The sequence below is a fragment of the Erpetoichthys calabaricus genome, chromosome 4 (genome assembly GCF_900747795.2).
Source record: "Erpetoichthys calabaricus chromosome 4, fErpCal1.3, whole genome shotgun sequence".
NCBI classification, from domain to species: domain Eukaryota; kingdom Metazoa; phylum Chordata; class Cladistia; order Polypteriformes; family Polypteridae; genus Erpetoichthys; species Erpetoichthys calabaricus.
Window position 1 is genome coordinate 33,928,943 of NC_041397.2, and position 27,500 is coordinate 33,956,442.

General features: G+C 38.3%; 1 protein-coding gene across 8 annotated transcripts in view; it reads right to left on the minus strand.

Moving 5' to 3' along the window:
• Window positions 1–27,500, minus strand: part of LOC114649938 (protein furry homolog) — a 471,909-nt gene that overhangs the window by 278,940 nt on the left and 165,469 nt on the right. For 2 of the 8 annotated variants that reach the window (XM_028799328.2, XM_028799324.2), the window contains exon 1: window positions 23,618–24,364. The exons of the other annotated variants lie outside the window; for them this stretch is intronic. In XM_028799328.2, coding sequence (XP_028655161.1) covers window positions 23,618–23,687 — 70 coding nt within the window. In that variant the 5' untranslated portion in view covers window positions 23,688–24,364. Of the gene's footprint in view, window positions 1–23,617; window positions 24,365–27,500 lie in introns of those variants that run through there. 8 annotated transcript variants of the gene reach the window in all.

Here is a 27,500-nt window from a genome sequence, read left to right on the forward strand (position 1 = left end):
GTGATCAGCATATTAATGTGACACAGGGGCTATTCTCTGCGGCTTCATAAAGAATTTCTTCCTTTTTCTAGGCTGTAAACACGTTATCACAGTCCTGTACGCGCTGATACTTTTGAAAGAGCATAAAGCACACGGGTTTATGATTTACTCATGTTTCTGAATTTTTCACTATACAGTCTCTTCTAGGAGTTTTCCACTAATTCACACATTCCCAGTGTCGCTGAAGGTCTATGTCATATGCATGTTTGGGCATTTTAGTGTGGACAAACAAGGTGAAAACTCTAGTGAGGCCTGGCATTGCTTTTGTTTAAAAATGTCCTTTTTAATTTTAAACACAGCAGTGTTGATATAGCCTTTGCATGGTGTTTTTAGTTTACACTTAATTGTAAAGTTGACCAGCCCCCCATAAATAGACAAGAGTCCCTTTTATGTATTAAGTAGGCCCAGAGAGGCACTGGCCTTTTTACTTATTATTGCTTGTTTTAACTTATCCTATGATAATAATACTGTTCCTACTAATCCTACTGATTTATTGATAATAAATTATTACCATTTTGCTGTTGCTTGGATATTGTAGTCAAAACTAGAGAAAGGCCAGCCCAAAACCCAAAATAGACAAAAACTGGAACTAGAACTGTGCAACAAGGAGCCCAGGGTTAAAACAAGAAAACTGTCAAAAAAAAAAAAAAAGTGCGTCAGCTCCAAAACATTAGTTTGAGTCCCAAATCAAACCAACAAATGAATCAAAAAGTAGAAGTCAAAATGTCCTAAACATAGCTAATATTTATTTCCCCAAATATAATGTTTTGCATAAAATCATAGTAGATTTACTGTAGGTTAATCCAAAAGTTTGGATGCACAAAAATCTTATATGGGGGCAAAATGGTGACATCACACAGGAAACCAAAGCCATTTTCAAAACCAATACAGCCACAATCATGAACCAATCACCACAGAAGGCAAACATAAAAAAATGGAGATGTGAAAACAGAAAAAAACCCATTAAAAACAGATAGAATGTTATAGACCTTTATTTGTCCTCTGAGGTAAAATTTGGCTTTTTATAGATAGATAGATAGATAGATAGATAGATAGATAGATAGATAGATAGATAGATAGATAGATAGATAGATAGATAGATAGATAGATAGATAGATAGATAGACACAAACACTTTGGTTTCAACACACACCAAAATGACTATAATGCAAGAAAATTAAAAAGAAAGAAAAGTTCCGACTTTGCTGTTATAGTGAGGCACTGTGCAGTCGTTTTCATATAAGTATGAAGAAGCCCCTGTAGCATTTCTTGACATACTTCTGCTAAATAATTTGTTGGCTGAAAGTACTCCAGTGTTAGTGTGTCAGAGAGAGGAAAAGAGAATTGTCTGCATCTTAACATCCACAAAGCCAAGGAACTGGTTACTGACTTTCGCTACACCAAAGAATGTATATGTCTAGTTACTATTCAAGGAGTGGATGAAGAGGTGGTCCACTCCTACAAGTACTTGGGGGTCCACAATAATAACAGGTTGTACTTATTAATGAGGACAGAGCAGGCTACAATCCTTTAATGTGGGAAGTGACATCCTTCACATCGTCTATGACTCTGTGATGGCCAGTGCAATTTTCTACACTGCAGTGTGCTGGGCTGGTAACATCACTGCAAGTGAAGTCCACCGAATCAACAAGCTAATTAAAAGGGCAGGCTCAGTTATAAAACACACTCTGGATCCCCTGGAGGTCGTAGTGAAAAAAGAGAATTAAAACAAAACTGAGTGTAACACTGGACCCAATGTTGCCAGGTCTGCAGTTTTCTCTCCCAATCGGGTTATTTTTGATTGTTATCCATTGGGGTTTGAAAAACAAAATCAGCTTCGTGGGTCCTATTTTTTTGTGTACTTTTTTTTTTTTAAAAACAATGAGGTAAAACTGGGTGGGCCTCACTTTTGTCATTCTGGGTTCATAGTTTGCCTTTAAGGATCCACTACAGGCCATTACATCCATCTATCTATTCATCTACGGTATATGAAGAAAGGGTAAACAGACACACCATGAACTCTTGAGTCTTCCAGATGGAATGAGCAGTGTGATGTGACATTCAGCAATAAGCATGTAAGCAATGCAGTAAAATACTTGGGTGGGGGAGATGCAATTAACTAAAGGCTTTTAGAGACACAGAAACAGACGGAAGGAAGTTTCAGCAGAAAATGGAACAAGCATATGAATTAACGTTGCTTCCTAATACAAACATGCAAGCATCAGGGAAAAAAAAAAAAAAAAAAAATCACAAAATGCCCTGAAGATTCTGTCAATAAAAATAAAAAACAATGATGTGAATAACTGTATTACACATAATGAGTGCCATGCTAAAATTAACTCTAGTACAGATAAATCATTATATTCACCTGAAAAGTAAAATTGTTTCCTAGTCTCACGTTTTTGAGTCAAAGATTGGTACCCAAGCTCAGGGTTGAATTCTTAGCCTTTGCAGTTTGCATCTTTTGCCTATGTCCACATTTGTTTTCTCTAGTGTGAGATTATTTATTTTGCACATTCCAAAACCAGGAATTGGTCAGAAGTGCATACATCTGCCATACTCCACAGCTATTTCGTGTCTTGTACTTGATGCTGCCTAGACAGTTATTGACTCTCTATAACAGTAGTGAAAGAAATGAATTTGTAAAAATGAATGGGTTTACTGATCAATAGTACCACATTAAAGGTTTGAGAAAAACTCCTGCGCCACAAGAATACTTGTATACATTACGGTATAATTTTTCATACAGCATTGTTTTCTTTATGACAAAACTATATTTACATTTCTGTCTAGGTTTGGTTCCAGGTTAACTGTGAGAGGGTTCAGCAGATTAATTTTCTGAACCTGCTTTGTTCTGGACAATGGATGAAGGAAGCCAGACCTCACCCTGAAAACCTCAGATGGAATGCGGAAATTAACCCAGGAACTCTCACCCATGCACTAATAACCATTCCTGTCAGACAATTTAGAGAAGCCAATCAACATTAACACTAAACCCCAGTCTCTGGAGCTGTGAATCAACTGTGCTTGCCTAATGTCTATAATAAATAATACTGCACCGTAAAGGCTGACCTACTACTCCTGACAGAGACAAAGCATAGCAAGAACCCACAATAGGACAATCTAGCACTGGCTCTGACTGCACATGCTATCTTACCAGAAGAAAGGACGGCACCACCAGGATATGATATGCCTCGGAGTAGTATAGACTGCGTCAATAACTCAGAAATGGCCTCAAAAGATACCGTATATGCCAAGATAGGCACACAGGGAAAGTGTTGCCATCTTAAAAAGAAAGGCAGCAGCAGAGTTGGTGCCAGTGGAGGACTGGCTTATTAAAGTTCATGAATGGCTCAGGGGAGCATTGAGTTTTCAAACTTTTTCACTATTTTGAATTCCATAAATACACTTGTAGTATGTATGCAGCAAAATCTAAATTCACAAACATATCAAATAAATTTCTCCACCTATAACAGGCATTAGATTTCTGTTGCTGTTTTCACTGGACTGTAAGCAGTTTGCCTTTGATTTAGAAGATACCGGGGTAAAATAAACAAGTCGTTGGAAGAAGAAATATAATAAGGATGCAATGAGAGAGCAAAGTAGAATAACCTTGGACAACCTTGTTACACTAACACAGGTAACTGGAGAACAATATTCCAACTTACAGTGCATCCAGAAAGTATTCACAGTGCATCACTTTTTCCACATTTTGTTATGTTACAGCCTTATTCCAAAATGGATTAAATTCATTTTTTTCCTCAGAATTCTGCACACAACACCCCATAATGACAATGTGAAAAAAGTTTACTTGAAGTTTTTGCAAATTTATTAAAAATAAAAAAACTGAGAAATCACATGTACATAAGTATTCACAGCCTTTGCTCAATACTTTGTTGATGCACCTTTGGCAGCAATTACACCCTCAAGTCTTGTTGAATATGATGCCACAAGCTTGGCACACCTATCCTTGGCCAGTTTCGCCCATTCCTCTTTGCAGCACCTCTCAAGCTCCATCAGGTTGGATGGGAAGCGTCAGTGCACAGCCATTTTAAGATCTCTCCAGAGATGTTCAATCGGATTCAAGTCTGGGCTCTGGCTGGGCCACTCAAGGACATTCACAGAGTTGTCCTGAAGCCACTCCTTTGATATCTTGGCTGTGTGCTTAGGGTCGTTGTCCTGCTGAAAGATGAACCGTCGCCCCTATCTGAGGTCAAGAGCGCTCTGGAGCAGGTTTTCATCCAGGATGTCTCTGTACATTGCTGCAGTCATCTTTCCCTTTATCCTGACTAGTCTCCCAGTCCCTGCCGACTGAAAAACATCCCCACAGCTTGATGCTGCCACCACCATGCTTCACTGTAGGGATGGTGCCAGGTTTCCTCCAAACGTGACGCCTGGCATTCACACCAAAGAGTTCAAGCTTTGTCTCATCAGACCAGAGAATTTTCTTTCTCATGGTCTGAGACTCCTTCAGGTGCCTTTTGGCAAACTCCAGGCGGGCTGCCATGTGCCTTTTACTAAGGAGTGGCTTCCATCTGGCCACTCTACCATACAGGCCTGATTTGTGGATTGCTGCAGAGATTGTTGTCGTTCTGGAAGGTTCTCCTCTCTCCACAGAGGACCTCTGGAGCTCTGACAGATTGACCATCGGGTTCTTGGTCACCTCCCTGACTAAGGTCCTTCTCCCCCGATTGCTCAGTTTAGATGGCCGGCCAGCTCTAGGAAGAGTCCTGGTGGTTTTGAACTTCTTCCACTTATGGATGATGGAGGCCACTGTGCTCATTGGAACCTTCAAAGCAGCAGAAATTTTTCTGTAACATTCCTCAGATACGTGCCTTGAGACAATCCTGTCTCGGAGGTCTACAGACCATTCCTTTGACTTCATGCTTGGTTTGTGCTCTGACATGAACTGTCAACTGTGGGACCTTATATAGACAGGTGTGTGCCTTTCCAAATCATGTCCAATCAACTGAATTTACCACAGGTGGACTCCAATTAAGCTGCAGAAACATCTCAAGGATGATCAGGGGAAACAGGATGCACCTTAGCTCAATTTCGAGCTTCACGACAAAGGCTGTGAATACTTATGTACATCTGGTTTCTCAAATTTTTTTATTTTTAATACATTTGCAAAAACCTCAAGTAAACTTTTTTCACGTTGTCATTATGGGGTGTTGTGTGTAGAATTCTGAGAAAAAAAATTAATTTAATCCATTTTGGAATAAGGCTGTAACATAACACAATGTGGAAAAAGTGATGCGCTGTGAATACTTTCCTGATGCACTGTACAATGTGTGAGAAACAATCGAGAGTTACAGTTGGTAAAGATGCATCTAAATGACTTCAGCATATTTAGGTATTTAGAATCTTTATTGGGAAAACAAGAATAAAGGTTCACATTTACAATATGTCAAAATGCTTACCTTCTAAATCTAAAAAAGACATAAATAAGAACATTAGCAGTTTTAGATGATGAAATGTCATTAAATAAATAGTAAAATGAGAAAATGGGAAAGGAAACATTTTAAGATAGGCACCATCCACTACTATGTAGTGACATCAAAAGTACAATATTAAAGACATTAATCCATTCAACCATCAATTCCAAGAACCTACTTATTTTATTTAAGAATTCCTTTCAGCTAAAGTCTTTTAGGGCAGCATGAGGCAGGATCCAACCCTGGAGGGGACACAGGCCATACTCACAACATGCAATAATTAGCAAAATATATGTTATTGTTATTTGGTGGTCCTTCTGGGCGGCACGGTGGCACAGTGGGTAGCGCTGCTGCCTCGCAGTTGGGACACCTGGGGACCTGGGTTCACTTCCCGGGTCCTCCCTGCGTGGAGTTTGCATGTTCTCCCCGTGTCTGCGTGGGTTTCCTCCGGGCGCTCTGGTTTCCTCCCACAGTCCAAAGACATGCAGGTTAGGTGGATTGGCGATTCTAAATTGGCCCTAGTGTGTGCTTGGTGTGTGGGTGTGTTTGTGTGTGTCCTGCGGTGGGTTGGCACCCTGCCCGGGATTGGTTCCTGCCTTGTGCCCTGTGTTGGCTGGGATTGGCTCCAGCAGACCCCCGTGACCTTGTGTTCGGGTTCAGCGGGTTGGATAATGGATGGATGGATGGTCCTTCTGACAGACTAGGCTAGTCTTTATTCAGACTTTATGAAATCCAAAGATACTAAATTAGCCAGCTTCTTTTCATTAATAGGTGATCTGGACCATTCTTAATCTTCTCTCTCAAGCCATATCAGGTTTCTCCATTTTATATTGTTATGTTGTTCCAGCATGAGAGCGAGGGGCTTCTGGAGAAGCCCTCCCTGTCAGATCACAAAGGTCTTATCTTTGCAAGTTTTCCATTTTTAAACACCAGGCAGACACACTTGTCAGAAGTTGCCAGAGTCTACATTGTAATCTCAACTGTAAACTCACAAATAAAACTGCAGGTGGGTCATCTTTTCTATATCAGTGCTTCAGTTTGAACGTAAGGTAATGCCAGTTCTCTTCTCTGCATCAATATGGTTCACATCACAGATTTCTGAGCATATTTCTCTCTTTTAATATTAGACATAAAACACAAAGCTCTACAAATACATGAGGGCAAAATGACAGACACCGCCAACTAAAATTGGCAGCATCTTAGATCTGAAAACTGATCAACTTCAGAGCTGTCCAAGCTGTGGCCCTTGAGCCAGGTAAAGAACAAATAAGATTCTGTGGTATGTAACACAATCCCAAAATTAGAATGTGGCTTACAAGAGATTTTCTTTACCAAAACACACATTCCGCACAGTAGGCTGTCAGAATGAAAGTGTCAGTACTACAGTTCACCTTAATCCACATTCCGGTTCTGCTGTCTATCTATTTAGCTTGAGAAAGCCATTTCTGGTACCAGCAAATAAAACCTCAGACGTCAGAATAAACTTGGCTGACTTGTTCATGCTGTCTTTTACAGCAACCAACCTTTGTCTGTACACATTATATCCATGACACATTTTCAACTATTTTTTTAATGGTCAACAGCTTCAGCAGCACTAAGTGGGAACACTGGGATTGTTTTTGCAAACAATGGTTGTTGTCATGAAGGAATATGTCGTTAAAACAAAAGCTCCCCAAGACACCTCTGACATGACTTTATAGGGTTTGTAGGGTCATGACTGTCATGTTTACTTAGTAAAGTGAAATTCTTGCTTGCATGTGCTAATCAACATGCAACACGTTGCAAGTCTGGGGTGTTTTAATGACAGTTTAATTATATTATCTATTTACCTTATATTTTGACACCCATTGCACACCCAACCTGCCTGGAAGGGAGTCTCTCTCTGAATTGCCGTTCCCAAGATTTCATTCAATTTTCTTTTTCCTATAAAGTTTTTTTGGGGGAATTATTTTCTCATCTGCTTAGGGAGTCAAGGCTGGGAGGCTGTCAAAACCAAGGCCTGATAAGCTCACTGAGGCATTCCTTGTGTGATTTTGGGCTATACAAGAAATACATTGCTGTTACCGTGAAATTTCTATCTTCCTTAGCTGAAAAATGTCAGTACACATTTGCTGAAGAAAACATTTTTAAAGACTGAACTTTTTGAGGACCACCTCATTAAAGACATTAACCTTTACATTTATTTGCTTTGCAAACGCTTTTTTCCAAAGCGACTTACAAAAGAGGTAGTAACAATAATCTAGTAACATTAGGCTAAGGCCTGTAGTAGGACAGGTAACAAAAATTGATTGCCACAAGTGACAATTTAGACAATGTCCCCCAAAAAAGGGTTTTTTCATGAATTTTAGTCTGGCATGAATACTACAGCCCTTACCTGGATAGAGTACCCAGGCTGGGCACAAGGAGAGGCAATGAGGCAATTGCCTTTTCACATTTTCAGACAAGTGCATTTTTTTGTGACATTATGAAATAATGACACAAAAAATGAAAGGTAATACATAATTACATTTTGTTATCAAACAGAAGCAGTGAAGAATGCATACATTTATATATTGTTTTATTGATTTTAAGCTGATCCTTTTCATTTTTTCACATTTTTTTTTCAAAATTAACATTACTTAATAATTATTTTGTATGCTGTTCTGAGGATGTCCCGTACTGTTGAACCCTAAATCGCAATACAAGATGAACGTGAATTAAGTGTATGACTTATGCTTAATAAGGATAAATTGGGGAAGAAATGAGCCACAAAAATGTGCCTTGTCTTAAGTTCTATTATTTATATGGAAAATAAATGAATGAATGAATAGGCACTTCATGTTAAAACCTGCTGAGAATTACAATAGCAGAGGACATTTAAGACCTTCAAACTAACTTGACCAAAATTATTTGAAGTGAGAGAGCTCCAGAAATAAGCGACTTTATTGCTAAGAAGGACGGTAAACAAAATGGGAGGATTCTTCATTTCATCTCGTACTTTTACCTCAAGTTATTGAAGAGTTGCTGTAATGTGGAAAATGTATATTCATCTGGCCATCAATCCTTTCAAACAACTACTTAATCCAATTATTTGGGTCGCTGGGGGGCCAAAGCCCAGGAAATGCAATATTCCGCATTTACATTCTTGGCTAACATATGCCTATCTCCGGTCTTTATTAGTACGCCTCACTTCAGATGCATCTTCAGATGTTTTTAATGTTGTTAGAAATATCTGGATAAAATGCTTTTTTTATCTAAATATTATGTGATTAGTAAATAAATTACATGCTTTGATTCATATGTGGACCCTGGGAATACCTAAACATTCACATCTGGCCCTTTAGAAAACAGTTTGCATGCCCTGGTCTACTGAACTGATGAAAACATCTGGCATAAAAATATACCAAAAAATAAACTAATAAAATGATACCTAAACTAAATGGTCAAAACACTTTTTACCAAGTTGATTAAAATTTTCAGCAATTTCAAGCTTTCTTGTAGTCTTTTTCCACATATCCTCAACTGTATGATGCAGATGCACCAAAATATGCAATATATATATATATAGTAGTGTTCAAAATATTGGAATCACAAAGAAAAAGTCATGAGTTTCATAGAATTTCATACCTTTTTTTATCAAAAAGGTATTAAGTTAAAAAATATAGCTGAGACATTACTAATGTTGAAAATAGTTACAGCCCATTTGTTTCTCAAACTTCACACTCTGATGTCCGTGCACCTGGGCCTTCCCCCTGTTTTTCCATACTGCTTAAATCCAGTTGGCCCTCTTCTTCAAGACTGTAGTGGGCACGTTTACATAAAATCTTCAGTTGATTAGAAATCTGATGCATGGAAATAATTTGCATTTTGAAAAAACGATAGACTGATGGGTTTTGTGAGAAAGCTGTTTGATTTTGGCCATTTTGAACCCAGAATTGAACTTTCCTTACAACCCAAGAAAAAACAAAATTACTTACTTTATTGGGCAGAGTAGGAGGTTTCAGCTTTGCTAATACCATTTTAAAGGTTTCTCTAATAACCAATTATCACTTAAGTATGATATATTAAGGCTGAGCTAACAGAGATTACTATTAGGACAATGGAGTAATGGCTGCTGAAAAATGGGCTTTTCAGCCATATGTTCTTCTTATTATTATTATTCCTCTTCTTTTCCAAATTCATTCTGGTGTTGATATTTTATAGATATGATGTGAATAATAACTTATAAATCAGTCATATCAAACAGTAACAGCCATTTACAACACTAGTACAAATTTTTAAATCAGTTGAATACATGAGTGTCATTATATTATATTATATTATATTATATATATAATGCAAAGAGTACGCTACATGTGTTTCGCCCTAATTCTGGGCTCATAAGGCATACACACTCACTGCACCCCCTCTCAGGGACTGAACCTCGGACGTCAACGGTGAAGCCTCTTTACGTTGCGCCATGGCGTGTGGTTCATTTATTTGACAGTATGTAGATCGGAGTAATTACATTCATGACATTCGTAGTCTGAATCACAATCTGATTGTATGGGTAGTTACCTACCAGGTAATGCTTGTGGTTGGTCTGCAAGTCGGCAGACAACCACAAGCGTTACCTGGTAGGTAACCACCCATACAATCAGATTGTGATTCAGACTACGAATGTCATGAATATATATATATATATATATATATATATATATATATATATATATATATATATATATATATATATATATATATATATATATATATATATACACATATACACACAGGTGCTGGTCATAAAATTAGAATATCACGACAAAGTTGATTTATTTCAGTAATTCCATTCAAAAAGTGAAACTTGTATATTAGATTCATTCATTACACACAGACTGATGTATTTCAAATGTTTATTTCTTTTAATGTTGATGATACTGAATTTAGGAATTTCATTAGTTGTATTTAGGAATTTCATTAGTTGTCAGTTATAATCATCAACATTAAAAGAAATAAACATTTGAAATACATCAGTCTGTGTGTAATGAATGAATCTAATATACAAGTTTCACTTTTTGAATGGAATTACTGAAATAAATCAACTTTGTCGTGATATTCTAATTTTATGACCAGCACCTGTGTGTATATATATATATATATATATATATATATATATATATATATATACACATACATACATACATACATACATACATACATACATATACACATATATATACACATATATATACATATATATATACATACACACACATACATACATAGGATGAGTCAAAATTATGTTAGCACTAATGGTACTACTACGTGTATATATTATTTTTGTGGACAATTTATGTGCCACATATGGAACATGTGTTGAATATGATGGCGAACAGGTTGAGACATTCCTGTAAATCATCTTGCGCATATGAAGTATGTTTTGTGAATAAATTGCTTCTGACATTCAAATGTTAACATAATTTTGACTCACCCTGTATCTATATTTACCAGTAACAGCACACTGCACGATAATGTGCAGTGAATACACTTGACTTGAGCATTCATAGTATTCATCCTTTTTCTCTGTACGTTTAGCATTCATTTGCTCAGAGGTTGATGCGCTTGCTGCTTCCTGAGCAGCTCTACTTTTCTCCACCCTAGCAGCCCACTGCTTCTCTTCTTTCGTCTGCATCTTTTCGCGTTAAAACTGATTAAATTAGTTTTTGTGTTGCAGTTACTTAGTACGTTTTCTTTAATTTTTCACTTAATCTGGCACTTAAGTCTTCAATCTGCCTCAATAATGATTAGCGAAAGTGATGGGGAATGAGAATGGCGCACGTACGCATGCGCAGCACGGCCACCCTGCCGCACGCTGCCAAGAGTTGATTCTACAATAAAATAAAATAAAAATAAAAAGAGTAATAAAATCATCACCCCGAAATAGGATAGTACACGTCACGTAGTATATGTGTACCAAATTTCAAGTCAATTGGTTAAATACGGTTTGTGAGCTACAGGTGATTTAAAATCCTGGAAAGACAAACAAACAGCCATGGTAGTGTATTATAGAAGAAGATATTTATACACACACACACCTATTATCCTTAGGTCTAAATATAACACAATACAATTTCTTTTTGTATTACCCAAAATCACACAAGAAGTGCCGCAATGGGCTGTAACAGGCCCTGCCTCTTGACAGCCCCCCAGCCTTTTGGGAAAAACTCCCAAAAAAGCCCTTGTAAGGAAAAAATGGGAGAAACCTTGAAAGGCAGTTCAAAAAGAGACCCCTTTCCAGGTAGGTTGGGCGTGCAGTGGGTGTCAAAACAATACAAAACAATACAATACACAGAACAGAACAAATCCTCAATACAGTATAAAAATAAAAATTTTACAAGTACGGACCAGAATTTAACAGTAGATGATATCACATAATATGATTTGGATTTGTTTAGAATCCTGGAGACCTCAGCCATCAAGCTGACTCCCCCATTTGGCCATTCCACAGCTGAAACAGCGCTGAGCCAGCCAATCTGATGAAAGGACCCCTCTACCCCATGATTCCTGTGATCATCTATCAAGGATGACTTTACCTTAGGCAGGCAAAACAACTTGGCAGGTGGGCCGTGGCACCAAGTGCCACATTTGAGTACTGAGAAGAGAAACCGAATAGGTGAGGGTTAGTAACAAATTATAACTATCATGTTACTTATGTTTTAGTGCTAATGACTAACAACAGTTAATCAGTAGCTCTAGTCAAGATATGCTAAACTGAAGTAGTGAGTCTTCAGCTGGGATTTAAAAGCTGAGACTGAAGGGGCATCTCTGAATAAATTGCAGTCTGATTATTTGGGTGGTCATCCACCACACTCTCGCAGTTGTGAGAAGCAGATCATAGGCATGCTATAGAGTACATGTCAAACAATACAAAGAGTACATGACATGTGATGCTCATCGGGTGTACACACCTTTGCTTCCCCTTGCGGATCCGCACCCTGCTTGCTTCACTCATCCTCCATTAGAGAAAGCAATTGTATTTCAAGAAAAGGTACATAGAAGTTCCATCAGGGCGTTCTATCAGGGCGGCTGACGGAACGGTCCTTACGGATGACACGGCAGTTGTGACCCGCTGGGCTGGCTAATTTGAGCAGTTGTTCAAAGCTGATCCTCCAGCTAGAACGCTAGAAATCTCTGGGTCCACGGTCCTTGAGGCTGATCCTCCAATTAGCTGTGAACCACCCAATCTCACTGAGATTGCACAGGTGGTGAACCAGCTGAGGGGAGGAAAGGCTGCAGAGATCTGTGGTATCCAGGGTGAACTTCTTCAGGCTGGTGGTAAGGCTGTCCTCCTGGCATTGCAAGCAATCTTTGCTTCCATTTGGGAGACTGGTATCATCCCAACTGACTGGAAAACAGGACTTGTCGTCCCTATCTGCAAAGGGAAGGGCGATCGCCTGGATTGCAGCAACTACAGGGGGATAACACTGCTCTCGATTCCGGGTAAGATCCTTGTTAGGGTCGTCCTCAATAGGATCCGTGATCAGTTGTTCACCTACCAGCGACCGGAACAGTTTGGTTTTACACCGAAGAAGTCTACCATTGACTGCATCCTGGCACTGAGGGTTCTCATGGAGCACAAACGCGAATTTCGGCAGAGCTTCTCTGCAGCCTTTGTCGATTTTTATAAAACATTCAACTCTGTTGATCGAGCTGCCCTGAGGGTTCGCGAGATCCCCTCAAGGTTGCTGGATATCATGGCCAGCCTTTACACTGGTACTGTGAGTGCTGTGCAGAGTGGAGGCTGAATCTCTGTTTTTTCCAGTTGATTCTGGGGTTCGTCAGGGGTGTGTTCTTGCTTCTACTCTGTTCAATGCTTATATGGACTGGGTGTTGGGCAAGGTCGTGGGGTCAAGCGGCTGTGGGGCATCTGTTGGTGAAGAAAGATTCACGGATCTTTACTTTGCCGATGATGCTGTGATCTTCGCGGAGTCAGTGGAGGCTCTGATCGGGGCGCTCGAGAGACTGAGTGATGAGTCTGAGTGTCTGGGCTTGCGAGTGTCCTGGATAAAAACCAAGACCATGGCCTTTAATGACCTCTTAGGCACAGCCATCAGCAGTGTGTCTGTCTGCGGAGAGAGTGTCAACCTTGTCGAGAGGTTTACTTACCTTGGCAGTGACTTTCATGTCTCTGGTGACTCTTCCACTGAAGTCAGTAGACGGATTAGGAGAGCATGGGGGGTCATGAGGTCACTGGAAAGGGGTATGTGTCGCTCCCGATATCTATTCAAAAGGACGAAGGTCCAAGTCTTTAGGGTCCTGGTGCTTCCTGTCTTGCTAAGTGACCTGAGACGAAGACTGGACTCCTTTGGTACTGTGTCTCTCCAGAAAATCCTTGGGTACCGTTGGTTTGACTTTGTGTCGAATGAGCAGTTGCTCATGGAGTCCCGAATGAGGCACATTACCTGCATTGTGAGGGATCATCAGTTACAGCACTACGGCCATGTGGTGTTTTTTCTCCAAGGGTGATCCGGCTCATAAGATCCTTATTGTTGGGGCCCTGAGTGGCTGGACCAGGCCAAGGGGTAACCCACGTAACACCTGGCTGCGGCAGATAGAGGGTCATTTCCGGAGGGTGGGACTGGACCGTATGTCTGCCTGGGGCGTTGCCAACCGAGATCCCAAGTTGTTTCGTCATGTAGTGGGTGTGGCAACGCACTGTACCAGTACATGCTCCCCAACTTGACTTGATCATAGAAGAGCATGCGGGGCGCGAGAGGAAAAAAGTTATTATAGATAGAAAATCAGTTATTTGAGTATTTCACTGTAACTGTCTACTTTAAATACCAATTAATAATAAAATGTAGTAAAAAAGTAAAAAGTATGCAATAAAGCATAATAAAAAGCAAATAAAAAATGAAATTGCCTTGTCAAAAACAATATTATGAATTACTTTATCCTCTAACTTTACATTCTACAAACATTACTTTTTTTGCATTTCTGTTCACATAAAATATTCAACGTTCTTGAAAAGATAATTTGCTTTTCTGCCTTGGCATTATAACCAACTGCATTGAAGGGCGAGTTAGCAAGACTGAGAGTGTCACAAGGTGGTACGGAGAAAGGATAATAATATTTTTTTTAAATAATTTTTTGCATTTATATATAATGTGTGCAGTAGGAGTGTGGAGGGGAGTGGCTTACTTTAGATCGACTAAGAATTGAAAGAAACAAAAACACAAAAATGGCAGCCATGATGATTTCTTGGAAACAAGGCTAGGAATTCACAGTGTAGAACTTAATTGGTCAGTTTATACATTGCAGGTTCAAACAGAGAAATATCAAATATAATTTGGAGAATCATGTGAGAATCCCCAGCCTCCTATTTCATATCCAGTGCAAATAATACAGTGGGGTGTCTAAGCACCACATCCCACAATGCCATTTACTGTGGCAGGATTTTACTCTGGTCTGCTTTATTCTGGCTAAATAAAGGAAGGATAACTAAAAATAATTATAGCAATTTTGAATATTAAAAATAAAAATTAAGTTTAATAAACATCTCACTCACACACTACTACCCATTTAGTACAGTACAGCCATATATTGCAGACTACTGGGTAGGATAGCCCCTTCTATTCTATGGTTACACAATTTGATTGCAATTTCTAGGGTTTTAAAAGTTTTTTTGGAGTAGAAACCTAGCAGTATCTTGGTTTCTACAGAAAAGGTTCAAAGATATGCTCACTCATTCCAAGTGCTATGGAGCTTCGAGTTTCTTTACTGTCTCAGATGTCAGCATAATAGCAAATTACAGATTACATCTGATGGTACAAAGAACATCTACACTTGACAGGAAATTATTCTGTTGTTTGTTTGTTTTTTTTTGGGAAAGATCTTCATTTAAATATTAAATGAAAAAAGCATATGGAATGAATGCATGTAAATGACAGCCATTTATTTCCTGTCTAGAAGCCTCTTATGTCAATGGCACGATTTCATTGGAAACAAAATGCCACTGGTTTCAATCATTTTTTGCATAGCAAACCACAGTGTTTGTGAATTCAATTTTATTTCACTAACACTGACTTATGCCATGAAGCTATAAAATCTACCTTAGTATCTGTTCAGTTGCCATGTCGCTGTCATTACCAAATATGGCACATTTTTAGCAATAAAATGCATTTGTCATTTCAATAAATGGATGATCATCAACCTTAACACTTTTTTTTACAAATGCCATACAAAATGGCATATAACAGAGACATATGCATTGCATTTGTCATTCCAACAGATGGCACATCACAAACATTTTTATTAATAAAATGTATTATTACTAAATGCAATACAAATTATATTCCAATAGATGGTGCACTGCAAATATTAACACTGAGGTCTCTGTTGATTACTTAAATTTCAACCCATCTTAGAAGGTTAAGCAGAGTTGGTGTTTTATTATAGGTAGTAATTAATATAATAATCCACCTGTTGTTTTTATTCATTTAAAATGCCAAGCTTCCTTTAAATGTTTATTATTTACCAATTTGCTTCTGAAGTTGCCTTTGATGTTGACTTACCTCTTTGATACATGACTTTAGCCTTTGTTGCTAATTTAGAATAGACTCTTCCAGCCAACATACTTTTCTAGATAATTTTGACTGCACAAGCACTGCTGAGTGCTGAATGGATGGACTGCCTACAGTATTGTGTTTTCAGACATGAGGCTGGTGAGAAAATGATTGCCATCTTGCTTGACTGGTTATTAGCTTTTCAAGCAGAAGATCCAGCAGCTAAAGTTGTACATGAAAGAGGTAAGCCAAAGTCAAAGGGAACATGCAAATTGGTAAATAAGAAACATTTAATGGAGGTTTAGTATGTAAATTAAGTAATACAAATTGTAGCTGGATGCTTACATTCATTACATCAAATTTGGCCTTGCATTAGTTAATACTTGGATTATTATCAATTGACACATTTTCATGGCTAACGTTGGGCGCAGAAGACGAGATTTATGTGCTGACACAATATGCATTATGCATACAAAAGTATTCTATGACATTTACTTACCATAAATACAATACAGTATATGTTAGCATCAGATCACTTCAGGTGTAATGGTTATCAAGCATAGATTTCTGACTGATGAACCAACCAGAGTTGAAACTTAGACTGTGAACTCTGTTTTTAGCTCATTATGTTTAACATGGTTTGCGCCACAGATCTTATTTGATTTTGTCTGATTATGCACACTTTAACAAAAAAAAAAAAAGTATGTATCTGTGTCTCATGTATGTGCTTTTCACTATTAAGAAGCGTAACAGTGTTATCACTCATCAGATCTCTAGTAATTTTCAAACTAAACCTATCAGTAAACTCAGCAGGAGTTAATTGGTCCATGGGACTGATGGACATTACTACTGTGCATTTATGGAACTCCATGCTCAATTAGTCGATGCACTAATAGTAAGACTGCATTGTAAGTAAGGCTCTTATTGCACTCTGACTTGCAAAAATATAAAGTGGTTTTGCTGCTTTAGGCCCCATGTTAGTTATGGTGGCCATCCACCATAACCATACTATCAGAAGCTTTTGGGATAGCCATCAGTGATGTCACTTTTTTCTACATATTTAAAGACCATTATTGCAAGGCAAATGCTTCTTGGAAGTGCCTGCTTAAAAGATAAAAACTTTTTTTTTTTTATATATAAATAGTATTTTATACTTGTACTACAATATCCTGTTCAGATACATCTGCTAATTGGCTGTTAGAAGCAACATACTACCTGCATTAAAGAAAATTTACACTGAGGAAAATAGACTGTTAAGAACAAAAATGAAAAGCCTGAACACATGGATTTGGTATCTGTCGTTCCTCTGCTTGAAGCGTTAAAGCTGGCTGCAGTTTCACCAAACCAAAGGAAAACAAGAAGAAGAATGGCCAAGAAATTTAAGTTTTAGGGGCAAAAATCCCAGCAAAATATTGTCTAATTTTCTGTCACTGTAAATATGGAACTGAAAGCAGGAGCTTATTTAGTGATGACTTTTACTGGCAAATGAAAAACAGATCCACCTAAGAGAATCGCTTGTGTACTTCCCATTGAACAGATCTGTGTACTGATCTTGCTATAAGCTGTTCTCTAAAAAAAAAGACACAGCATTTAGTTCAGGATAAAATGACTACAAAAACATTTTCTGAACACAAAGGATTATTCTAACATATTAACGCACTGCTAACTTGTTTATTGCATGGAACAACAAATGCTAGCATTTATTCCAGTCTATCCAAGGACATAACTCTTCAACATATGCACCAGTGTAACATACTGAAAATGCATAAGTTCCACTGTAAAATGCCTAGCCTCCAGTGGTCTGCCTTTTCATGGCGTGATCAGACTCTTTTTCTTCACCAGACAGTGGCTGTTTTTGAGGTGCCTAGAGTTGATTAGGAAGTTCGATACCCTACCTCTCTGACAATCTTGCTAATTATAGACACAAAAGCCGCAAAAGGAAGAATTACCCGTCCTCTATGACATGACAGGAGTATTCATGTCATGTCTGTGAGTGTTTTGATTAAAAGTGCAGAGTGTTTTTATTAGTTTTAAATTCAAAACCAGATTATCACTCACATGGCCTGTCCAGTGATTGTTCATGCCTTGCGCCTGATGGGAGAGACTTGAGCTTCCTCACAATCATGGCCTGGATAACTGGGTTAGAAAAATAGCTGAATGGATGATATAATTCATAATGACCAGTTTGCTCTGATCATATGTTATCTGCAACAGAATATATGGTAGCCATTATGGTTCTGCGCATAAACAATTAGGGTATGGAATGTCAACAATAAATAAATAATAACAGTTTAAAAAAAAATAATATTATAGGCACAGAACATCACTGCAAAATAAGCAGTTCAAATAATATTCAGATGTACTGTTATATTGGGTAAAATTTTTTAATGTCATACAACTTTGCGATGGGCTGTATGAGGATGGGTTTTAGGGACCCCCAAATCCTTCTTGCCTATGTCTCCAGCCATGGTGATATCAGTAAACCTTTTCCTCATAAGGCCCTCTTCATAAAATTGCAAACAGTAACAACAGCTGATTGTTGTAATTTGTTAGATGACTAGCTCCTTGCTTATATGAAAGAACACTGCACATCTTTCAACATCAGGGATGTTCTATAGCAGGGGCAGGCAACATCAGTCATGGAGGGCCGCAGAGGATGCAGGTTTTTTTTTCCAACCCAATTATAAACCAATACTTGCCAATCTGAGAACTTATTTTAATTTTACAGCTTGTTAGTCTGCAATGTTAGGTTCTTATATTGTAGAATTTTTCCCCTTTCCAAAGATATCCAAATGATTTGAAGCCTAAAATTGATAATTTTTTGTTTGTGATACATTTCTCTTAAGAGATTTATTAAACCAAATAGATAGATAGATAGATCCACACAGGTGTAAATGGAAACAAGTTAGATGGAGACCTGCTGGCTCCTTTTTTCATTTGCATCTTATTGCTAATGAGGAGCCATTAAAACAGTGAATGCAGCTGTTCAAGACTGAAAGAATAAATTAAGGGTGGGGAACCATAACAAGCGAGAACATAAAAACGAAGCACAAAAATATCACTTGAGCAATAAGTGATTCATCAGCAATAACTGACTTCTAATTAAGAAACAGGGTTGGAACAAAAACCTGTAGCCACTGTGGACATCCAGGACCAACATTGCCTACCCCCGTTTTACAGCATCTAAAACTTTGGAAAAAAAATACAAAAATTTTCCAACATTTCCTATACTTCAAATAAAATTAACAGGAAATCTCTACAAGTAATTCTGTGGTTAATCAGAAATACACCAACTTTGCCTTAGGCAATTTGGTAAAGTGTACAAATGGTAGGTTTCAATGAAGCCTAATTATTGGTCATAAAATGGTAAAGAAAGATTTGTGTCCAGAACTTTGAACTGGAGGTCAAAAGAATGGAATAACTTCATCCAGTTTCGCTTTGGAAGTACAAATTTAAGGTTACCTCCTTTAAAAGAGAAAGTCATGGTTACAGTCTTCTGGGATGCAAAAAAGTATAAACATCAGACCATGCTCTCTTAACTGTAAAAGCAAATCTGTACGTTCAAACTCCAGGATCATTTAAGGAGAATTCAACTTCATTAAAATGTTGTAAAAATCCTCCTGTAAAATGACAATGCCTGATCTGAATCATCCACCCTACAGCCCCGCACCTGCTACCTCAGATCTCCACATCCTTGGAGCGCTGAAAGATATTAACCAAAGGCATGGGAATGATGACCATGTTATTGAGTAAGGGAAGACGTGGCTGCGTGGAGAGGATTCAAACTGATACAAGACGGGGATACATGCTCTTGTTTCTCATTAGTGAAAGGCTGTTGTGGGTGAGAGATTAACTAGAAAAAATGAGAAATAACGCACATTCATTAATTATTGTATGATTAGGATCAAACGATTACTATATATAATGAATTACTAGCAATTAAGAAACAGTGTTGAAAAATATACTGGTCAACCCTAACAAAAATCCATTCAGTTGGGATGGACTGAACTCTTTTTAAAAGCACAACTCTTCTTTCTTAGACATTTCTTTTTCAATCTTCAATCTATTTTTTTTTACACTTCTTCAAGTTATTGTTTAATTTAGCATAGATGACTGAGTGCATAATATTGTATAATGTATAAGCAATACAATGTATTATTTGATTGTTCTGCTTTTTTGAAAATTCAATAAAGGGTTTAGAACAAGAAAATAAATTGCTCCTTCTTCAATCATGCATAATGGCCTGTATACAGAGCTATTGCTTCTATCAATGCTACAAAATTAATGAATGGACTGTGGATTTAAAATGAAAGTGGATGATAAACCAGTGGAACACACGGACATGATAATTTTAAAGAAGACAGCAGACTTTGCAACATGTCATTTGTTTAGTTCAGAAAAAAAGTACAAATTTAGAAAAGCCTAGTAACAAAGTGCATTGTCCCTTAATGATTAAACCTATACTTTTATGTTTTCTTTAACATTTTGAAATCTTAAGACCTTTGTTTAAACAATGGTTGCCTGATAACTTTTTTTGAAATGAAGGATGGAAAAGATTTTAATTTTCTATAATTGTGAAAGCATCTCTGTACATAAGTGACCTTATTTAACTAAATGTGCAAAAGAGTGCACTCTGAGCCGGGGACATGAAGCATTTATATGAAGGCTGGATCTCAAATTAACAAAAACGACTGGCTAAAATTATTTAAGACCATGTCTGGCCTAGTAAAAACTGGGTTTCTGTATTAATACTGTAATTAAAAGAGTAAGAGGGACATTAGCTTGAACTCTACTTATTTCCTGCCAGCTACAACAGAAAGCTATGAATAGCATCATGGCTCAAGGTTTTTGAAAAGAAAGGAAGAAGCTTATTTTCATGTATTATATGCCTGTTTGCATTAAAGCAAAACAGTTTGTGTTTAGCATCAGGACCACTACAAGAATTGCATGTGTGTGACTTTGTCTTGACTTTGTTAATAGACAAATCTAAATTGGTTTAGTGTGATTGATATGAATTGTGTGTGCGTATTCCATGATGGATTGTCATTCAGTCCAAGGTTGATTACTGCCTTGTCCCTGCTGCTCCAAGTCCCCAAAATGTTGTACTGCAGTGTTTTCCAAATTCAGTCCTATCCACTGTACCTCGTTTTAAATTCCAATGAATGTATTTATTAACAACAGTAATTGAACATGTTATTTTGTTATTTCTGCAGTTAATGTGCCCTTACAGAAATTTCCTATCCATGTCTCTCTGTTTTCTCTTTCTTTCTCTCTCTCAATGGCTATAAAGTAGCCTCTCATGTAGCACAAAAAGGAGAACAACTAATGTATGTTTCACCCAGAATGGTTCCTGCCTTGTGCTGTCAATACTTACCACCGCAACTCAACAAGTGGATAAAGAAAGACAGGTTAACATAAAGATGGGTGGACCGATTACAAGAGAATTTGCAGACCTTCTAAAACAAAACACTTGTCTCCTAAAATAATGTAATTCATTCCCCGACTTCTAAGAAGGAGTGCAGCAGTTGTCTGTGTTACTGCCATTGACCTCTTGAAGACTGGGACTTGAACCTCAATGAATTAACTTTCTGTATGGATTTTGCATATTCTCCCTGTGTTTGTGACTCTCAAACATGTACTACTGTACATGTCCGATTAACTTGAAATTGGCCACATACGTTTGAGTGTGGATGTGTGCCCTTAGACAGGCTCGTCTCTATGTCTTATGTCTGGTAGGCCAGCATAGGCTCTAGGTCCCCAGCAACCCTGATTCAAAAATGGATGGATGGGTTAAGTATTTAGAATAAATAAATGCAACAATCTTCAAGCAAAAAAAAAATTTTTTTTTTTTTTTTTTAAACAAACCGAATTAAAAAAAAAAAAAGCATTAAGGACATGCTGATCCTATGGGGTACGACCACAGTGCATTGTTCCATTTATTATCTATACTAGTTTATTTTATAAAACTGAGCTTCACTTTGATAAATGGTAGGAGAAGCAATTAAATAAAATGTGGATGGCATGCAAAGCAGAAGGAGGAGGTTATGTACTTTCTTTTATCCTTGACAGATTTTTTAATTTCTTTGGAACACAATGGTTGTATCTCTGTGCTGCTCACATGAATGCATCTTTGAATGAATTGAGTGTTGCTGCACAATATGTTTGATTCATGTAAATAGAATACATTTAAATAAATAAACAACTGTAGCCCTGAAATGGATCAAAACAGTTAGAAAAATAATTGATGGATATCTGGATGGGGGATTAATGAATCTGTTGGAATGACAATCAGCTACCACACCAGGGCTGTGTGTGAGGACCATTTCTGTGGTGGATATAATGGGTTCTGAAAATAAATGAACTGATAATAAATGTATTCATATTTACTGTTCTCCAAACAGTTATGCTGTACTTTTTAGTGAACTGTTCACTGACACATAACTAGGACAATGCCTTTTAACTAAAATGCATGTGTGCTCGACTTAATATCTTCACCTGTTTCAGGTTCATGGCACTGAAATATGCTTCATTAATGGCATCATTAGCACTTTGAAGAGAGCAGGCCACTAAGGGGAACATGCATAATCACAGGGGTACTTATCAGTAAATGGGAACTGGACCTGTCATGAAAAACATTATTAACACTAGGAGCAGTGATAGCTAGTCATTTACCAGAAAAGTAAATTCAGACTCTACATTGTCAAAAATCCCTCTGGGGCAAACTGCAGAGGAACTGTTTCTGATGAGTTAAATGAAAAGCAGGTTAAAAGGCTAATTGAGGGTGTTGCTGAAACTGAAAAGAAAGTTACAATTCCTGACTATCTGGTTCATCTAAGTGTTACAAAGTATTAAGAAAATACCAATGGAAATAACAAGCTTATAATATTGGTAAAAGCACTGTAACATAATGTTCTGTACAAAATACACTTCTAAAGGCCGCCTGCTTCAATCCAGAAAATGACCTCATAGTACATAAAGAAGAATAGTTATTGATGGCACTTTCTCTCAGTTGATTAACTCATTACACAAAACAGTGAGACGGACAAGCTCTGGCTGAACAAGAACGGCTGACCCACACACAGGATACACAAACGGTGCTGTCATTTGAGGACCCCAACAATCCGAGTGTTTCCGCCTTATTATGGACCAAAGCATATCCTGTCTCTGTCCACAGGGACAGTATGGGTTACCCTAGGATATTACATGCAGCAGATGGGTCAGGGCAGCTCACAGAAGACAAAAATAATTCTACCATCACCAAAATAACCCTTGTCTGAAAACAATTCTGATGATGTCGGCTGGTGATGCCCCTCAATAAAGACTGTAAATGTAACCTGGGGAGGCTGCTCCCTGAAACTAACTGCTGCGACACCATGCTATCCACAAAATGCATATAATTTATCAATCACTGGACTAAAATGAATCCAGTGAGATTAACTTTATGTCCTGCATTTATAAGCAATTTAAATCTTACGGCACTGTTTGAACCAGAAGATCTTAAAGCTCTTCTACAGCTTGAAACAAACTGGCAGACTGTTTCAGGATCGTATTAAAAAAGCACATGCACTCTCTCACACAAAGACAGTCAAAGAACAAAACACAGTATTTGATTACTCACTGTTGCTCCATGATTTTAAAAGGGATTTGATGCTGATTTCAAAAAATCCTGAATCCTGTTGGCTGGCCATGTCTGCAGCGCACTCCTGTAAAGACTAATCAGCAGAATAGTCGGGTAGCTTATGCATGTGTGAGTGTCTCCACTTATTGATGCAGATGACAGGTCAGCATAGGAAGTATCGTCTCCACAAAGCCACCTGTGTCCACTAGTAGTTTGTCCTCTTGTAAAGAATAAAAGAAGAGGCCTGATGCAATGTGAATTTAATGTTTGGGAGCAAACAGGTGCTGATCCTGATAGGAACAGAATTTTGCCTCTTGATCAATAATAAGTACTCTCTGCAACTGGTCAGAGATGAACTGTAGGTTACCCATCTTTCGCCATTCTTACTATTTGTCCAAGAGGGTTTTCTTCAAACAGATCCACAATTTCTTCTTGATGAGTATCAGAGATGTCATTTGTGTTGCGTGCCGGCTCTCCGGGTGAACTTCATTCTTTTTGAGTTGATAGGGCCAATATAGTGAGCTGCCTCTGACAAACACACAGCATACTGCGCACAGACTTGGAGCCACACTGAGAAGAGTGATGAATGCTTTTTTTTCCTGCTGCTGCTATAGGAATTTCACAGGTTCCGCTTAAGCAAAAATCTCGCATGAATACTCGGTGTGTGTACTGCAGTCTTCCTTTCAGCTCTGTATCCAAGCACAACACACTGAATTATACACAACCGCATCATGCTGCAGTACAGCGAGGCTGCACCCATATATCTAGTTGCAGTGACGTTAAAAAGCCCATCAGTCAGCCGAGTCTCCAGAGAGAGAGAGAGAGAGAGCAAAAGAGCGAGAGAGAGAGAGAGAGAGAGAGAGAGAGAGAGAGAGGGGGAGAGAGAGGGAGGGAGAGAGAGATTGAGTGAGAGAGCAAGCGAGCAAGAGGGAGAGCAAGAGAGAGCCTGCTTGCATAACACCAATAACAAACCTAGCTCCTTTACTTCCTTGGCTTTCAGGCAGGACTGTAAATATCACAGCCTCATTAAAAATCTAGCATTGTTAAAGGAAGAAATAAATTTGAAGCCAAGCTACTGCTGCAAAGACACAGAGAGAGAGAGAGAGAAAGAAAGAGAAACAGTCAAAATGTCAGGCAATCTTAAAATCCTCATTGTGATGCACAGTGAACCAAAGGGGCTGACTTCTCAGACACCAAACATTTCTTCACGGCTGAAATGCTGTGCTGCTTTTTAGGCATTATCTTGCTTGGTCTGCTGCTTCACACGACTGTATGCACACTCAGGGCCCCCGCTGATTCTTTGTTTTCATTTTCTCAGACAACAAAAGCAACTGATTTACAGCAGCTCGCTAACATTCTCATTTCCCCTCTCCATCAGCAAAGCATTATTTGCCCACCTGGCAGAAATTTCTCCTCCCATTTCCTGTAAAGAAATTTCTTTAGGTACTGGATGTCGTAATGTTTTCAAATTAAAAGGTCTGCAGGTCTGAACACTGACCAGCATAATTACTGCATTTCTGCTGTAAAAAAAAATAGAATTTGCGGTACTTTTTCCCCACAAGAGATACAAGGAAAATGTATTTATGCACCTTAACAGACACATAAACTCCTCACATGCTTCAATTTACAGTGGATTCTGAAAATATTCAGACCCCTACACTTTATTGTGTTGTACATTTCATTTTAAATAGACAAATTTGCCATTTTTGCCCATCAATCTGTACTTAATATCCCAGAACGACTAAGTGAAAACAGGTTTGTCAGAAAGGTTGGTAAATTGTTTAAAAATCAAAAACTTAAATCTTTCATTCATGTAAGTATTCCGGCCCTTAATTGAGTACTTTTTAGAAGCCCTTTTGACAGTTATTACAGCATCAATTCATCTTGGGCAAGTCTCTACAAGCTTTTCACACCTGAATTTGAGTACATTATCCCATTGTTCCTGGCAGATCTTCTCAAGCTCTGTTAGACTGAATGGGAAAAGTCTGCAAACTGCCATCTTCAGGTTTCTTCACAAATTTTCTATGGGATTTGACTGGACCACTCTGAGACTTTTCCCAAAGCCATTGCAGTGTTGTCTTAGCTGTATGCTTTGAGCCATTGTCATGCTGAAAAGTGAACCATCACAACCGGCAGAAGGGCCTCTCTACATTTGGCTGCATTCATCATTCCCTTAATTCTGACCAGTCTCCCTGCCCTTGCCACTGAGAAACACCCCCATGTTACTACCACCACTGCTATGCTTCACTATAGGAATGTCATTAGACAGGTCATGAACATTTCTGGTCTTCAGAAGACACAGTGCTTGGAGTTTTGCTGAAAGTGTTACATTTTTGTCTCATCAAGCCACAGAATATTTTTCTTCAAGCTCTCAGAGTCCTTTAAACTGTCATACACGTTTTACACAAGAGAGTGTCTTCTGTCACACCACGCTACCATAAATGCCTGTTTGATGGAGTGCTACTGAGATGGTCATCCTTCTGAAAGGTTCACCCATCTCTGCAGAGGACCTCTGAAGCTCTGTTACTGTGACCATTTGGTTCTTGGTCATTTTCTTGACCAACACCCATACCATTACTCAGTTTGGTCAGATGGCTGAATCTAGAAAGAGTTCAGTTGGTTCTAAACTTCTTCCATTTCACAGTTATTGATGCCACTGTGCTCCTGGGAACATTCAAATCTTTAGAAATGGTTTAACACTCTTGTCCTGATCCATACCTCACCACAATTTGACTGAGGTCCACTGAGAATTCCTTGGACTTCATGGCTTGGTTTTTGTCCAGATATGCAGTATGAATTGTGGGACTTCAATCACACAGTTGTTTGCTTTTGTAAATGAATTCCAATCAGTTCAGTTTGCCACAGATGGATTCCAATCAACTTCTAGGCACATCTCAAGAAGAAGAATAAAAACAAGCAGCATGCACCTGACAATAATCTGGAGTGCTACAGTCTGAAAGTTATATGAATGAGAGATTTCAGTTTTTGATTTTTATTATTTTGCCAACCTTTCTGAAAAAATGTTTTAACTCTGTCATTATGGGTTACTGTGTGTTGACTGGGCGCATCAATTACAAATTAATCCATTTAAAATTAACACAATAAAGTATGCAGTGAAGGGGTTTTAATACTTTCTGAACGTACTGCCATATACACTATGAAAAGGAAATAAAAAATTAACCCATAGCAAGTCTCATAAATTAGAACCTTTATTACAGGCCTACATTCATATATATGAAGAACAATGAATAAAAAGTCATCATCTCTAAAACATGCCTGTAAACCTAAAAGAGGTACAGTGAAACCATGGATTGCGAGTAACTTGGTTTGCAAGTGTTTTGCAAGACGAGCTAAAGTTTTTAATAAATTTTAACTTGATAAATGAGCGAGGTCTTGCAATACGAGTGGTACGTGTACACTTTGTCCACCGAGCGTCACGTGGGGATTGTGGGTAATCGTCTCCCATGCTCGTTCTCAGTCGGTGTGCCTCACTCATATGGTCAACATCTGTATGAGTGTATACTGTTTACTATAGCATGGTGACCACGTGCAAATCCCTGTCATGCACCCCAAATCACGAGGCTGAGTCCCAGTACTTTAGCAAAACCAGTTTTTTTCAGAGTGAAACAGGAACAGCACAGTTATTTACTGTAGCGGGATCTACCGCTCTCCTATACAGAGACACAGCAATCAGGTAGGGTCGTGACCAGGTTAGTGGCTAAGTAATACTGTGTTCTTGCATTTATAATGTTCCTTGCATCACCCATCGACGGCAGGCACTTATAGCTTGACCGCGATCTTTTCTAATTCTCTTTTACGGTGAACTGCTACAGCGCTGGGAGCCTGCGGTTGCTTGCTTCGGGACGCTCACATGTTGTCCCGT